The 14,681-nt window shown below is 41.5% G+C and overlaps 1 protein-coding gene across 3 annotated transcripts in view; it reads left to right on the top strand.

The window, feature by feature from the left end:
* Positions 1 to 14,681, top strand: part of MKLN1 (muskelin 1) — a 101,060-nt gene that overhangs the window by 22,937 nt on the left and 63,442 nt on the right. For 2 of the 3 annotated variants that reach the window (XM_063153655.1, XM_063153656.1), the window contains exons 1-2: positions 4,598 to 4,735; positions 11,926 to 12,035. Coding sequence is in view for 1 of the 3 variants with exons in the window: in XM_063153654.1 (XP_063009724.1) it covers positions 4,593 to 4,735; positions 6,084 to 6,172; positions 11,926 to 12,035 (342 nt within the window). In the remaining 2 variants the exon portion in view is untranslated. Of the gene's footprint in view, positions 1 to 4,592; positions 4,736 to 6,083; positions 6,173 to 11,925; positions 12,036 to 14,681 lie in introns of those variants that run through there. The other variant, XM_063153654.1, reaches the window with a different exon arrangement.

Here is a 14,681-nt window from a genome sequence, read left to right as displayed (position 1 = left end):
GGCACCTTTTCTTTCAGAGCACAAATCAGAAGAACATAGGCAAAACCAAAGATGTACTCACAAGCTCCATAAAAATGCAGTAAATGTGCTAAAGTCCCTACCAAACCTTTTTAAAAGCAGAAAGAAAATGAAAGTGGAAGTGCAGGCACTTGAAATGCTGCCACGTGACTATATTTAGTAAAGGGTTTTCCTGGCTTTGTGGGTATGGTAGAGTTAAATAATTCTCATGGCCATGAAAGCCATCAGTTGGTTATGAATGAGTGCCAGTGAAAGGAAATACATCTGACAGCTGTTTTTCTGTTTATTACACTAGATATCTTGCTCGAGTCTTGAAATAGATGACCCAGAAATTGGATATTTAATAACAAACCTGTTATGTAGTAACCTATTCAGGCAGGAGAGGGCTGATGGGTCTATTTTTAATTCTGTTCTCAGCTTACATTGGAAGTGTGAAGCAATGAGGCTGGTGATGCTGGAGACCATGGCCCTGTCAGAAAGGCTCATTCTGGTGATTCCAGTGATGGTCTGATGTGGAACACTGTGCAGAGCACTTAATTCCCCTGAGTGGCTTGATTAATAACATGTAGAACAAGAGCATAGATTTTTATTTAGCCACCAACTTAATTGCAAGAGCAATTGAGATTTTTGTGTTGTGGACAAGGACAGCCCTTGTTATTTTGTTATTTTGTGGGTTTTATTTTTACATGCAATGCAAGTTTCACTGTTCCCTAATCAAAAAATATGCTTGAGCAGAACTGGTTAAAGAAAAAGAAATTGGTAAAAGATTGTGTGACTCTAATTGTACAGGCAGCTTGTGTAGTGCAATTTGGAGTCTAGTTCTGCATATTTGATCACAGAATCAATTAGGTTGGAATAGACCTCAGAGATCAGAGCACAACCCTTTACCAATCACCACCTTCTCAGTGCCAGGGTCCAGTTAAATGCCACATCCACTTGTTTCTTAGACACCTCCAGGGATGCTGACTCTGCCACCTGCTCCCTGGGCAGCCAATTCCAGTCCTGTGGAATTGTGAATTTTGACCAGTTGAAGATCATATGTTAGTGCTATTGTCCAAACAATTGGTTTCAGTTTTGCATCTGAAGACCAGTTATCCTCTGATTTCAGTGCTGCTGTGTAGATTGTATCAGGAATTAATTTAGAGCACATTAATAAAATTTACACTCTGTTGTGTGATGCAGCAGCCTGCATATGGTTGTCATTAAATGGTAGCGCAGACCAGAACTTCAGAAAAGTTTGGAATTTGCTGCAGCTCCCAGTGTGACAAGGCTGGACTTGCTTTTTTTTTTTTGGGGGTGCACTGTAAGCAGCTGTTGGGTGCTGAAGAGCCATATGTGACTTACTCTGCTCTTTGTGCATATTTACTTCAGAAACCAGTTGTTTTCCTCTTCTGGTGTTTTGCAGCATCATTTTGTTAGTGTTGTGATCTGAGGCCTGACAACTGGGCTGAGGTTTTTGCTCAGTCATGCCAGTTAGTTTCTGTGTGCCATGTTGAAATGGACAAACACTTCAGTTATAATTTGGCTTTTTGGAATACTGCATGAATACGTGGACATTAAATGTACTGATGTTACTCACAGCAATAAAATGGAAAAGTGTCAAATATCTTGATGTATTTGCCTGAAATCTCATAGACTTGTTCTCTCTCCAGGTTGAATAAATCACTTGATCCTACAGACACTTCTGTCACATCTTTTAGAGCTACAGAGAATAGTCTGTCACAGCTAAAATCCTGGTAGCAGTCCAAAAATATTCATGCAGCCAGCTGCTAGGAGCTCTTGAGGCAGTGTGTTTTTTCAACATCACTGAGGTTCATAGCTGGTACCCACACAGTGCCAGTGGTGTGTGTACAGAATCCCAAAAAGTACATCTCTATTTTTACATGTATCATTGAATTACAGAATAGTTTGTGTTAGAAGGGTCCTTAAACGTCTCATTCCAAGCCATGGGCAGGGACACCTTCCACTAGACCAAGATGATATCACTCATCCAACCTGGCCTTGGACACTTCCAGGGATGGGGAATGCACAGGGTCTCACCACCCTCACAGTAAAGAATTGATTCCTAATTTATTCCTAATGTATCTTTTATTATCCTAATAATATTCCTCATTTATTCCTAATGTATCTTCTAGTTTGAAAGTTTTTCAGCTTGATGTGTGTGCATCTCCATTGTAAACCAGAAAAACACATATCTAGGCACAGGATTTTATAGCAGATCTCTTGTTTCCACATCAATCAGCAGATAATTCACAAAACAAGGTTGAGTTTAGCTTTTGTGCTTCTGTTTTCTGGAAGGCCTGCATGACTCAGCAGGTGGTGGGATGTGTGGAAGTGGGAAGGAGGGTGGCAGAGTTCCCTCTCCTGTCTGTAGGGTTAAGAAATCACTGCTGCCCATGTGGAGTAATTGCTGTGCCTTGTTCCCTTCCAGGCATAAAGGATTTAACTGCAGTCCTGGTTTTCTCTCCCTTAATTTAGGGTAAGAATTGAATAATGCAGGATGACGTTTGTGCCAAGTTTTTGCAAACCTTGTGTGGTACTTGAGAAAGTGTGTGTTCATGGCCCAGGCATTAGGTTTGGGATTCCAGCAGGATTAAGAATTGCAATTGCTGGTAGTGCTGGCTTCACTTTTCCAGCTTTGGGAGAAATGTGCAGTGAAGATATGATGGTGTAGGAGGAGTTCTTAGACATTGTGTACTGTCTGTTCTGTATGGGAATTTTGGCAGCGGGCTGTGCCATGTATCAAGTGCTGCCTTGCTCATTAAAGGACCATCCTTTTGCTTATTCTTTCCTTTTTTTCTCTTTAGAAAATCAGTTTTCTCTAGAATTTTAGTGGGGTGTTTTCCCCCTGAAGTTTGGGAAGTACTTTGAGACAACAGCATGGCTTGCTGCTGCATAAATGGTGGGTTCTGACATTTAGGTGGATGGTGTTCTTCACAAAAGTAGAAATTTGTCATTAAAAGCATTTGGAAAAGCACTAAAGCATTCTGTTGTACCCCCACAGTGCTGCTTCTGGTTTATTTTTTTAATTTTGAAAAAATTTGAGATACTTGAAGCATCTTTGACAGTAAATCTGCTGTTTGTACTTATCCAGTCTACATCCTGATCTGTAAATGCTCTGTGTACAAGTATTTCTCTGAATCTAAGCTTTTTGTAAGAATAGTAGGAGCCAGCCATTGAGGTGAAACCTTTATCCTAGTGCTCTCCAGAACAACATCAGTGCTGCTACTAGATTGAGAATTATTTGCTTTATAGGGCTGAGAGAAAAAAAAAAAAAAAAAGAAAAAAAGAAGACTGAGAACTAAATGGATGAGCAAGTTGTTTTTTTTCTGCTGCTCTCTCAAAAGTTACCTTTCTAGGGTGAGATTGCCCTACTGATGGACTTGTCTAGGATAGTAGATACTCTCCTAAGTTGTTTAGCATAGGAGATGCTGCTCAGGATCCCCAGAAAGCAGCCACACAGATGCAGATATCTGTACTTGGTGCTGATGAAAGACCAAAACTCAGGCATCATGTCTGGCTTGGCAGTGCTGCTGCTTGGAGGACAGGGCCACCAGCAGAGCTGCGGTGGGAGGTGTCCTACAAAGTGCTGATCTGCTTGTGCTGGAGCCCTGATGACAGGGCTTGGTAACAAAATCCAGCAGGATGAGTAATTGTCATTCTGTGCTTTGCCTCTTTGCACTGCTTATTTCTGAGACATCAGGGAAGAGAGTGAAACACATTATTTTCAGATATAAAACTTGATGTGTTCTGCAAGGTGAAAAAACCAAGGTGTCTCCAGACTCCCTCAAAGAGCTGTTTGGTAGGGGAAGGTGTTTGGTGGTCCCTGATGAGTGGTGCAAGTGCTTCCCTGCTCCTGCTTTTCCATGGGAACAGATCTCTTCCTCCAGCACTGCTGGTGAAGCTGGTACCTGTGACCTGAGTCTAAATAATCTGACTACTCATACACAGGTTGTGGTTCACCCAGTGTGAGAGGGGAGCAAATGTTCACCAGGGAGAACAGTTTCATCATTTTCCATGTAAAGCTCCTTTTCTGTAATTAAGTGGCTCAGTTTTATTTGGGATGGTTAATAAGCAGTTGGTTCTGCTGTTTGCCACACACCAAACTTTGTGTTAGTGGTTAAACAGCATCAGCCCAGGGAGGAAAAGTAATTTGGTGTTCTCTTAGCATGTGGAACATACTGTATTTATCTAATTGTGTATTCAGTTTAGGTTTCATTTCAGGCTCTAGTGGGCGTTTGAATCTTCACTCTCTGGAGTTGGATCCCATTTGCCAGATTTCAGGAAGTCTTGAGTCCAACTCAAAGGAATGTATGTAAGCTCTGAATAGAATTGCTTGGCATAAGTAGTTCAACCAAGTCTTTTTCCTGGGTAAACTGATTTAAAAATAGTATTTGTAAAAAATCTTTTCTTCATTCCAGGACCAATGAGAAAATACCATAATGGGGAGGTTTCATCTTTGCTTTCATTCTCTGGCTTTGTAAACTGAGTATTTGGAGGGCATAAAGCTTCTCCCTTAGCTTGTTTTGTAGCCTTGGCTTTAATATTCAAACTCACTGTTTTCTCTTCCACAGTATTTGATTTTGAAGCTTGAAAGACCTGCCATAGTCCAGAGCATCACATTTGGCAAATATGAGAAAACACATGTCTGCAATTTAAAGAAGTTTAAAGTCTTTGGTGGGATGAATGAGGAGAATATGACAGATCTCTTATCCAGGTAAGATGTGATTCCATCAGCTCTGGGAATCATAAAAGCTGGACCAAATCCCCCTTGGCTCCCCAGCAGACACATGGCCAGCAGAGGGGCAGAGCTGTGGCTGTGACCCTGCCATGTTTGTGGTCAGGTCAGAGAGCAGCAATCCCAACCCTTGCTCCAGGAGCCTTCCTCACCCTGCTCTAACCACAGAGTTTGTGGAGAGCGAGCTCTTGGGGATTTGGAAGAGCTGAGTGCAGCGTTGCTGGATTGCAGTTCCTTCCTTCCATGTGCTTCAGGCATAGCAAAAATGTTTCCCCAGGTAACTGAAGTAACTTGTAAAAGCCCAATTCCCTTATCAAAACCCTTGTTGCAGCCTTAAAGATCTGAACTAGTCAGCTGATCTGCCTTTGTCACATGGGTAAATAAATCAAACAGGCAAATGGAAACCTGCATTTTCCTTTGTTTAGTTGGATTTCATAGAGTTGTACTGATAGGTACTAAAAAAAGAGCCTTGGGGCTGTTCAGGTTATCCAGAACTTCTGAGTAGTTGCTAATGTAAATTTGCAAGAGCCTTTTAGGGAGTGTGCTGTTTCAGAAAGGGAAATGGGAGTTAAAATCCAGGAGTACAAGAGAAAAGAGTAGCAAGAACTGGTGTATTTTGGGGGCCTACAGATAAGAAGTCCATCTCTGGGGTACATCATCTGTAGTCAAGCAGAGTAGCCATGGACAAACATGGGAAATTCTGTGCTGCAGGTATCATTCAAGACCATATAGAATCTATCCACAACCCTTCCCACACTTTTGCCCTCTTTAGATAGATCTGTCTTAAAATTTGACTTTATTGCTGTTACAATTGTGGGGGGAAAAGTCTTTTAGAGCCATAGTAATTATTGGCATTTAATATTGTTCTACTTCTGCTGAGATTTAATGAAAATCCTCATTTTGGGACCTGTACTTGTATTTTCAGTAAATATGGACTTAAGTTTTGTTATAAATGATACTAAGTGTTTGATATTTTTAGAAAGCAATGCCCATAAATGAATCACAAAGCACTTTGTCAGGGTGATAATTTTAAGACCTGATCCATCTCCCTCTTGAGAATGGAAGAGTGCAGTTCAGCACATCAGGAGCTGAAGTCTCAGGGTTCCAGGTGCAGAGGAGCAGCACTGATCCAAAGGCAATTCCCTCCCAAGATGGCAGTGCTGCCTCCCAGGGAGGCACAGGTAGGTGGAGAGCAGCCCAGGCTGGGTCCAGCACGTGTACTGATGGTTCAGGGTGGTGTGAAACAAGGTGTGACCTAGATTGCATTTATTAGCTAGTCCTTAAATACAAGGTAAGATTTAGTAACCTTATTTATTTTTTCCCACAGTGGCTTAAAGAATGATTATAACAAAGAAACATTCACCTTGAAGCATAAAATTGATGAACAGATGTTCCCCTGTCGATTCATTAAGATAGGTAAATGCATTTTTTCAGCATTCTGAGTAGAAAATAATCTCTTCTGATACTTGTGCCTGTCTTGGCACTTGTGACTTCATTGTACTCAGGCACAGTATCCACAATAGCTGTTCCATTTCATCATCTTTTAGGCTGGTTAGATTGGAACACAGTGAAGTCCTGTTAATAAGAAATAGTAGCTTCATAATTTAGATCCTGGGGAGTGAAAGCAAAATAGAGCAATTTTCAGAAATCCAGCTGTTGAGTCAACTAATTGTGGGAGAAGCTGCTTACTGTCCTCCTATGAATTGCTGTATAGAGCTCTAAAGAAATAACTAAGCTAAATACCAGTAAAAGTTTCTATATTGACAGCCCTGTATTCTTGAAAAGTTTTGTTCTCAAACACACTTGTAACACATAAAGCAACAGCAGAAGCCTCCCTTTTTCTCTCCCTGCTGCTCCTATCACAATGTCTCACTCACCTCTGGCCAAGGATGGCACCCAGGGGCAGGGCAGGGTTGTACCCCCTGATTTCTGGTTTGGCTGGGGCTGAGGGGGTGCTCCCCAAGGCCAGGTACTGGATTTGTGATAGGAGCAGGTAAGGATATCTCCTCCTTGCTTTCTGCAGGCCTGAGAGAACAAGAGCCTTGGAGCTATTGGATTTAATCCAAGCATTTGGAGCCTTTCAGCTTGCTCAGTAAATTTATCTTTCCCTTCCTACCTACTGAGATAGTACAAGAATGACTGGGTTTAAACTAGCTGTTTAAGGTTAAAAATAGAGCAAGGAGGTAGTTGCTGAAAAATGAGATAAGATCCTGTTGGCTAATTTAGATGAATTTAGGAGTGTTTTGATGTGTTGGGTAATTCCTTTGCCAAGACTGATCATAGTGGCTGTGTAGGGGCTCCCCTCTGAGCCCTTTGCTCCAGTGTGTTCTTTCTGAATCTCCTCATGTTTGTCAGGAACTGAAAGCTTCAGGCTGGGAATCCAGTAATCGTTTGTGGGGTTTCCTGTTCTTAGAGAAGCAGAGGATTTGGTTCTTCACTGGGCTGGTTTCTGGCTGCTACTTTTGGAAGCAACTGTAGTGCTTGGCTTTAGGAAACCTCAAGAGTAGCAGAGGAATCAAGTTAAAGGTTGACTACATCAGGAAAGTTAAATGAATTTTTAAAAGATTTTTATTTTTTATTCTGAAGCTTCCAACATTAAGTTTTTGGAAAATGTTATTTTTCAGTGGCTAAAAACTAGCAAGTAGTTCCTGGAGCGCTGAAGGGCCCAGTGGAAAGATTTTTGGCTGCTGCTTTGGATGTGTAAATTGTATTCTAGGAAAGTGTGTTCTGATGAAATGAAGTGTAGCTGTGAGTTGAAGCTTGTTATGAAAGTGAAATGCTGATTAATTCCCATTACCAGGATGTTTTCCTCTGCAATTACATCAGTACCTTGTTTTATTGGGATGGGATCTTCATGTAGCACTTTTCTCAAGGGCATGTACTGATAGGACAAGAGGAAACGGCCTTATCTGAAGGAGGGTAGATTTAGATTAGATTTTAGCAGGAAATTCCTGATTGTGAGGGTGGTGAGGCCCTGGCACAGGGTGCCCAGAGAAGCTGTGGCTGCCCCTGGATCCCTGGAAATGTCCCAGACCAGGTTGGACAGGGCTTGGAGCAGCCTGGGTTAGTGAAAGGTGTCAGGGGGATGAAGTTGGATGCTCTTTCAGTTGCCTTGCAACCCAAACCATTCCATGAATAAACATTATTATCTACATTAATATTAGGTTTGCAGTGAGCTGCCACTTCCTCACTGGTTATGGTTTGAGATGAGTTTTCCTTTATCTATAGCCTTTCATTTCCTGAAAATGTCTTTCATGAGGAAATTCCTGTGCTAAGACAGAACTGGAAATGGTCTTTTCACCTAAACCTATGAAAGCCTCTGGTTGATGGCTGGTGTCATTTTGTTGATGAAGTTATAAGAGCATTTTTTGCTGTGAAACAACAGCAAAACACTGTTACGAAATTCTGTTATTTTTCAGATTCACAGCTTGAAAATGTTTTGAGTTTGTTAAAATTTCCAAGCTGCTAGCCAAAGTAACTCAAAATTTCAAGCACCGTGCTGTGTTCCTTGTACCAGTGCCAGGAAGCAAGGCCAAAATCTGCCCTTTTGGACTCTCAGGGACTGACAGGGCGAAATCCAGCTATCAGTGAGGTTTGGGGGTTCCCAGCACTTGCATCAGGAATGGGCTTCATGATTCCACAGAGCAGCACAGGGACCTACAACAGCACAACAGTGGGGTTTGTAGGGGGCACGGGGCAGGAGAAACCACGGGCAGATCTGGGAGAGGGGGAAGGTCCTGCTCCAGCCTCCATTGCTCACATAGCAGAGGAGTTTCCAGGCTCATAAAATGCAGAAAGAATAACCTCTCTCCTTTGGTCAGGGAAAGCCTTGCACTTCTGTTAGTTTAATTACTTCAGCTGCAGTTCCTGAGCACTGAAATGCCCACTTGTGCAGGCTTTTTGACTTACTTGACAGGTAATTTTTACATTTCATGTAGTACCTCATTAAAGAGCTGGAGAGAGAGAAGAAAGTCTTTATCTGGACAAAATATCGAAGAATAATCTTTTTCATGTCTGTGAGCTTTGTTTCTGGCTCTGTTCTCGTGATTCCTCCAAGGAAAGATTTCTCTGTGCTGTGTCCTTGAAAGCAGAAGGTGTAAAGACTGATTGCCATGAAAGAACTTGAAAAATGCCAGGTGTAATTTTCATTGCATGGGATTTGGTAACTAAGCTTAAAGATTTTTAGGCTTTGATGGAACAAAAAAGAGGGATACTTTTTAAATGGATATTTTCTTCATTTTGCAAGTGTACCTGTTTGTATGTCTGCACACAGAAATTAGCTTGAGAGAGATACTTAAAATTACTGTGTTTAATGCCTTTGCTATTAGTTTCTGTACAATAGAGCTGCAGTCCTTGTCTAGGCATAGCTATTATTCAGAAGTATCCCCTAAAATCATCCTTGTATGGATTAAGAAGTGTTTAAGTGACTCAAATACCTTCTGTTTCTCAGAAGAATATTGATTTTTTAAATTTTTTTTTTCCTTTGCTGAACTCCTCTCACTGTGGAGTGACAATTGAACTGTTCTGAGCAGTTACACCTTTTTAGGATGGATTGCTGTGGTACCTGCAGGAAAAAACATAGTGAGGTGGCTTTTTGATAAAAAGTGGAGGAATTATATACCTTTAGGCCTTCAACATCTTTGATTGTAGCACATTTCCATCTCAAAGGTGTGCAGAAAAAAGTGCTTCCATGCTGCACTTAGTGCCTCCTCTTTCCAGGTATAAGTCAGATTGTGGGTGCTCTAAAAGGAGATTTTTCTGAAGATCTGAGAGCTCCTGTGGAGGCCTCAAAAGAGAGAGGGCAGAAGAAAGGGTGAGAGGTGTCTCCTGGGAGTCAGGAGAGAAGTTCAGAAATGGGGAGATGATCCAGCAGAACACTTCAACTTGCCTAACTGGAATAGAAATCACATTTCAGTCTCAACCTTCAGCTTTGTTTCTTTTTCTGCTCCTGTGGAGTCAGGTTCAGTTTTCTCTGCCTGTGCAGTTCTGGGGAAGTGTTTTCCTTCCCTTCCCCTGTACATCTTAATGTGCTTTCCTTAGAAAAGATTGCACCCTGAGAATCTTGTTGTTAAAAATCACCATTTCTGGTGTTTTGTTTTCTTCCTTATTGTACAAAAGACTGTTGGAAGTCTGAGTTAACTGTGGGAAGGACAAATGTCCGCAAGTTGATGGCTTTGCTTTTTCTTGTGGTGGGAGCTGCCCCAGATTCTTGTGTACATCCCAATAACTTCTTAGGGGTTGTAGCTAGCATCAAAGGGAGGAGGGTGAATTTTTAATTTGTTTTCTGAGGGAAGCTCATAGAAGGTTTTTGAGGAGAATGGCTGAAAAGAAATGGAGGTGGATAGAGAAGGTGACAATATTTCAGTTTGGAAGTTGGCCTCAGGTTTGCCATCAGGAAATGGGTAGTCTTGGCCCATTTGAGGTGGTCTGTGGTTTAGTTGAGTGTTTCAGTTCAGTGAGCTGTTGGATAGACTTTGACGTTTATAGCTGACCAAATACCAAATTTAACCTCAGTTTGGTCTGCTCTGAGTGCTCAGGTCTGAGGGCAGACCAGAGGTGCTGCCCTTAGATGTGGTATTCTGCCAGACTGCTGCAGTGATGGGTAGGATATCCGGGACCCAACTTGAATTTAGCAGCAGTCATGTTTTATGGTGTCAGGTTACCCCATTGGCAGCACTCAGCCTGTGCAGGGGATGAAAGTCAGCAAGAGGGAAATTTCCTGGGCAGAGAGTGTGCAATGTGGATGGGAGACAGGTGACTCTTGGTTTTTCTGACCACCTCACTTCTCTCTTCTCTCCACAAACATGCACCTACAAGGAGCTGCTCTGAAAGCATCACGCTGTGTGCTTAATAACCAAGTTGAAAAAAAAACTGTTTGAAAAGATGTTTTGAGAGCTGTACAATAGAAAGTACCTTGTTAGGGATATTAAAATCAGTTAAGAGTTGCATATACAAAGTCTGTTTGGATCTTGACTGTTCCCAGAAGTTACTGTGTGTCTTTAGCAATAGGTTTGTAAATACACTCTCTAAAACTTAGAAAATCATGTGTTTGAACATGTGCCTTGTGCCCAAACACATTGCAGACAATCATAGATGTTGCTTGTGTGAGGTATAAATACTTTAGAACCTGTAAGAACTCAGGAACAGCTTTATGATGAGTTTGGGGTTTTTATTTCCTCAAGGAGTAGGTCAGAAAAATGTGAGTTCAGCAGGTTAATATCAGTGGTATTTCATGGTGCCTGTTTCAACAGCAATTTCTTAGTGGCAAAAACAGTGGAAGGGAGGAGGTGGTGGACTCCTTGCTGTTGCTGGTAACTGCTCATTCAACTTCAATACTGTCTTTTCCTGTTTATCAGTTAGAGTAAAATAAAAAGGAAACAAAAGTATTTGAAATGAAACTACTCCATTTCGCTGCAGTTTTAATGAGTCAGAGTTCACACACAAGTTTTCTGGGGGTTGGAGTTGCTTCAAAAAGCAGAACCAGGTCTTAACCTGCAGATTAACCACAAAATCAGTGCAAGGCCACAGATCCTAACCTAGAGTGGTAGAGAAGCCATAGGTGAGAGGCTGTAGTGTATTTCATGGGTCTTTTATTATTTCAAGTCCATTTTTTCCAATATTCGGATAAAATAGTACCAGCAAAAACCTGCACAAATTAAATAAAGCTTTTAAAAAAATAAAAGTTTTTAAGTTAGAAACTGACAGTTATCCCTCCCTCGCTCCTCCACAACTTGCAGATGTTACTAATTTTGTAAAATTTAAACTACCCAAGCTTCTTGTCTTCACCATTAGGGAAAATAATTGTTGCTGACAAATGGGGAAATAAATGTACTTTGAGGAGCAAATACTGTCTCTAGTATGCTCGTGATTCCCATCCTTGTCAAAGCTTGTTGCCTCTTGGAGCTGTTTTTAATGATAATGTTTTTGCTCTTCTGCTTAAAGCAAGCTTCTGCTTTGTAATGATCTGCTGTGTTAATGTTGCTCAGCACAGGTTGCTTTAAATGACAAACTTGAACATGATGTATTTGGTAATTTTCCTAAGCTAAGTTAAATGAGCTAGAACTTCAGTCAGAAACACTGAATTTTGTGTAAACTTTAAAATCATTCTGTTGCAGTAGTGACTGTTTGATGTTTATGCATAGTTTTTCTCCTTTTCCTTTCTTCTCCAGTTCCACTCTTATCGTGGGGACCTAGCTTCAATTTTAGTATCTGGTATGTTGAGCTAAATGGCATTGATGATCCAGATGTGGTCCAGCCGTGCCTCAACTGGTACAGCAAGGTAGGCCTGCATTTTATAGATGCCTGTTTGTTTGAAGATTCCCAGTCTCAGAATCTTGTGAAACTTCTCTTACTGGAGTGATGTGACCTTTTCATTCCTTGAACATCAGCTATTAAAACAGCAAACATGCATAGTTGGAACCATGTGGCTGACTTTGACCCTAAGGGAAACTTTGTGAATTTTATCTGTTTGTTCTCTTTGAAAAACCAACAGAACAGCCCCAAGAAACCTCAAAACCACCAGCATCACCCAAAAGACCTGACAGGTAGATACCACAAGAAGGGAACACTGAGCCAAAGGGGACAGTATTAGTAAAGTATTAGTATTTGTATTGAAAGGGAAATGAATCTTCACAAAACCTTCAGTTTCTCCCTCTTCTTATCTTCTGATTCTTCTAACTCCAGTCCGTGGAGTCCAGAACCTTTTGGGTTACAGATGCACCTTTTGTTACAGGGTATAAAAATGACATTTTTTAAAAAGAGAATCCTTGTTGGTGTCTTGCTCTTTAGATGTTTTCCTTTTACTGTCTTTTTACTGTCCTGGGGCTGGTGCCACTGGACTGTGAGATGAGATGATTTATGTCATTTGTCATTAGATAGACAGAAAGTTCAAGGGTTTCCAAGCTTTATTTTTATAACTTGTATTTAATTGCGTATTAGAGATGCCTCTCCCCTGGGAGGGAAGTGCACAGTGACAAGCAGAACACATTTTATTGGTACATTTTGTGCTTTGGTTTCTCTGGAACAATTAATGAAACTCATATTGTGTTGCAGAGAAGACATCCCTTCCCAGCTGAGTAGGACTGAGTAGTGGAGCAGTGGTGTATCCTGCTTCCAGAAGGAGGAACTTAGAAGGAGATGGAGGCTGTGTGTGATTAGTTCAGGGTGCTGTGGTGTCTGGCTCGTGCCCATTTACACCAACATCATGAGCTGCTTTGTGGAGGATTTAAATAACCAGCACAGTGGAAGTTGTCTGGAGCTGCTTTGTGGTCATGAGTCAGCTGATGATGGAAGTCCACTTGACAGAGGCTGCTGATTTTCCTTTTGCTGGCTCTGCACGTGGTGGCGTGTCTGCCAGTTTGGACCAGTTGCTTCAAACAGGAAGTTCTGATTTTTATTTTCTTTTTTTGGTCAGGAATCATGCAGTGACAATGTCTTCATCTGTGTTGTTCCATCCTCTCCCATGGAATGGGCACTTTTCCTGGTCAGCATTGTGTGTAGGGACAGCTTCTCCAAGGGCTGCCAGCATTGTTCTCCTGGAGCTTGGAGCCCCAGAGCAGCAGTGCAGAGACTGAGTCATGGTGGTGTGAGCTGTGCTGGCATCCACTGCCAAGTTGTTGGTGATGAGTGCACGTGCCACTGATGTTCTCCTGTCTCACAGAAGAGAGGCCACTGTTGCTGGATCCATGGAGAGGGATGTGCTGTCCCATATTTAGGGAAAGGCAGAAAGGTTGACCTGTTTCTTCCAGTTCTTTGAGATGTGGGAATATTTTCACGTGTGTTTTTGGAAATCTCAGAGTCTTTGAAGTGTAATAATTCTTCACTGCCTGCAACATCAGATGAGAGAACTTCTACACCACATTGCCCTTCCTTTTTGTTTTGTGCCAGCAAAACCTCCCTCTCCTGTGGGGAGTGGAGCTGGGGATAATGGATAAGGACTGAAACATTCCTCAGCACTTTCTCCTTGCTGTCCAGCTCAGCCTGCTGCCTCCAAACAGCCTCACCCCTCTTTCCTGAGAGTGGACATACTTCAGCACCTGAGAAGGGGTACTTTATCACTGGGTACCACTTCTGATAATGAGCACATAAGTATTTTTAATTCTACGAGTGTATTTGACAGTGTTGATGTCTTAGTCTCCTGCTCTTGTTACGTTTTTAACCATAGGAATTATTTACAGCTTCAGATCAAAGCTATTATTTGGGTTGTCATCTCTTTAAACCTGTATGACAGCATTTAAAAAGGAGCCTTTTATATACTTTTTATACACATTTTTTTGCTTAAAGCAGCTTCTTACATTTAACTTTTGAAGTACTACTATGATGTCACTTGAATATAAACTTGAATATAAACTTTTATATTGCATCAAGTGGCCAGACTCCATCCAAGTCATTCCTGGCTATCTAAGCCAGGTCTGTCAGTCATGAGAGGCTCAGTGAAAGGGAGGAGACTCTGTCTCAAGTCTGCATTTTGTCTGATTTCTAAACTGGAGGATCTAAAAATGCAGAAGAATTACTGGTGTGCAGCTCTCCTTTTGCTTGCTATCCCTTTGAACAAAAAAAATCTAATTTGGTTTTGGCCTTGACTCATGCAAGTGAAGATTTGCTTAGAGAGTGTCTCAGGCATCTCTTGGAAAGAAAAAAAAGGAGTTGTTTTTTGCCAGTTGTGCTGTAAAACTGTTTTAGCTTTAATAATTCTTTGCTGCAGCCTTGCATTCTTATCGGTACATGTCCTTGGCCTTTATGTGGGCTGGGAACTGGTTTTCTAAAAATGCATAGTTCTGGCTATTTGCAGCTGTGAAATACTGATGGATTAAGAACTAAAAATACAGCACATGGCCGTGTTTCTTTTTAGCTGCTTCAGTTTATGAGATTCTTGCTATCGAGCCATTCTTTCGAGAGCATTAAATTTTGTTGAATGTCAGTGTTA

The sequence above is a fragment of the Melospiza melodia genome, chromosome 4, assembly GCF_035770615.1.
Source record: "Melospiza melodia melodia isolate bMelMel2 chromosome 4, bMelMel2.pri, whole genome shotgun sequence".
Classification (NCBI taxonomy): Eukaryota; Metazoa; Chordata; class Aves; order Passeriformes; family Passerellidae; genus Melospiza; species Melospiza melodia.
Note: the sequence above shows the minus strand (reverse complement) of the source record. Positions and strands in the feature narration are given on the sequence as shown.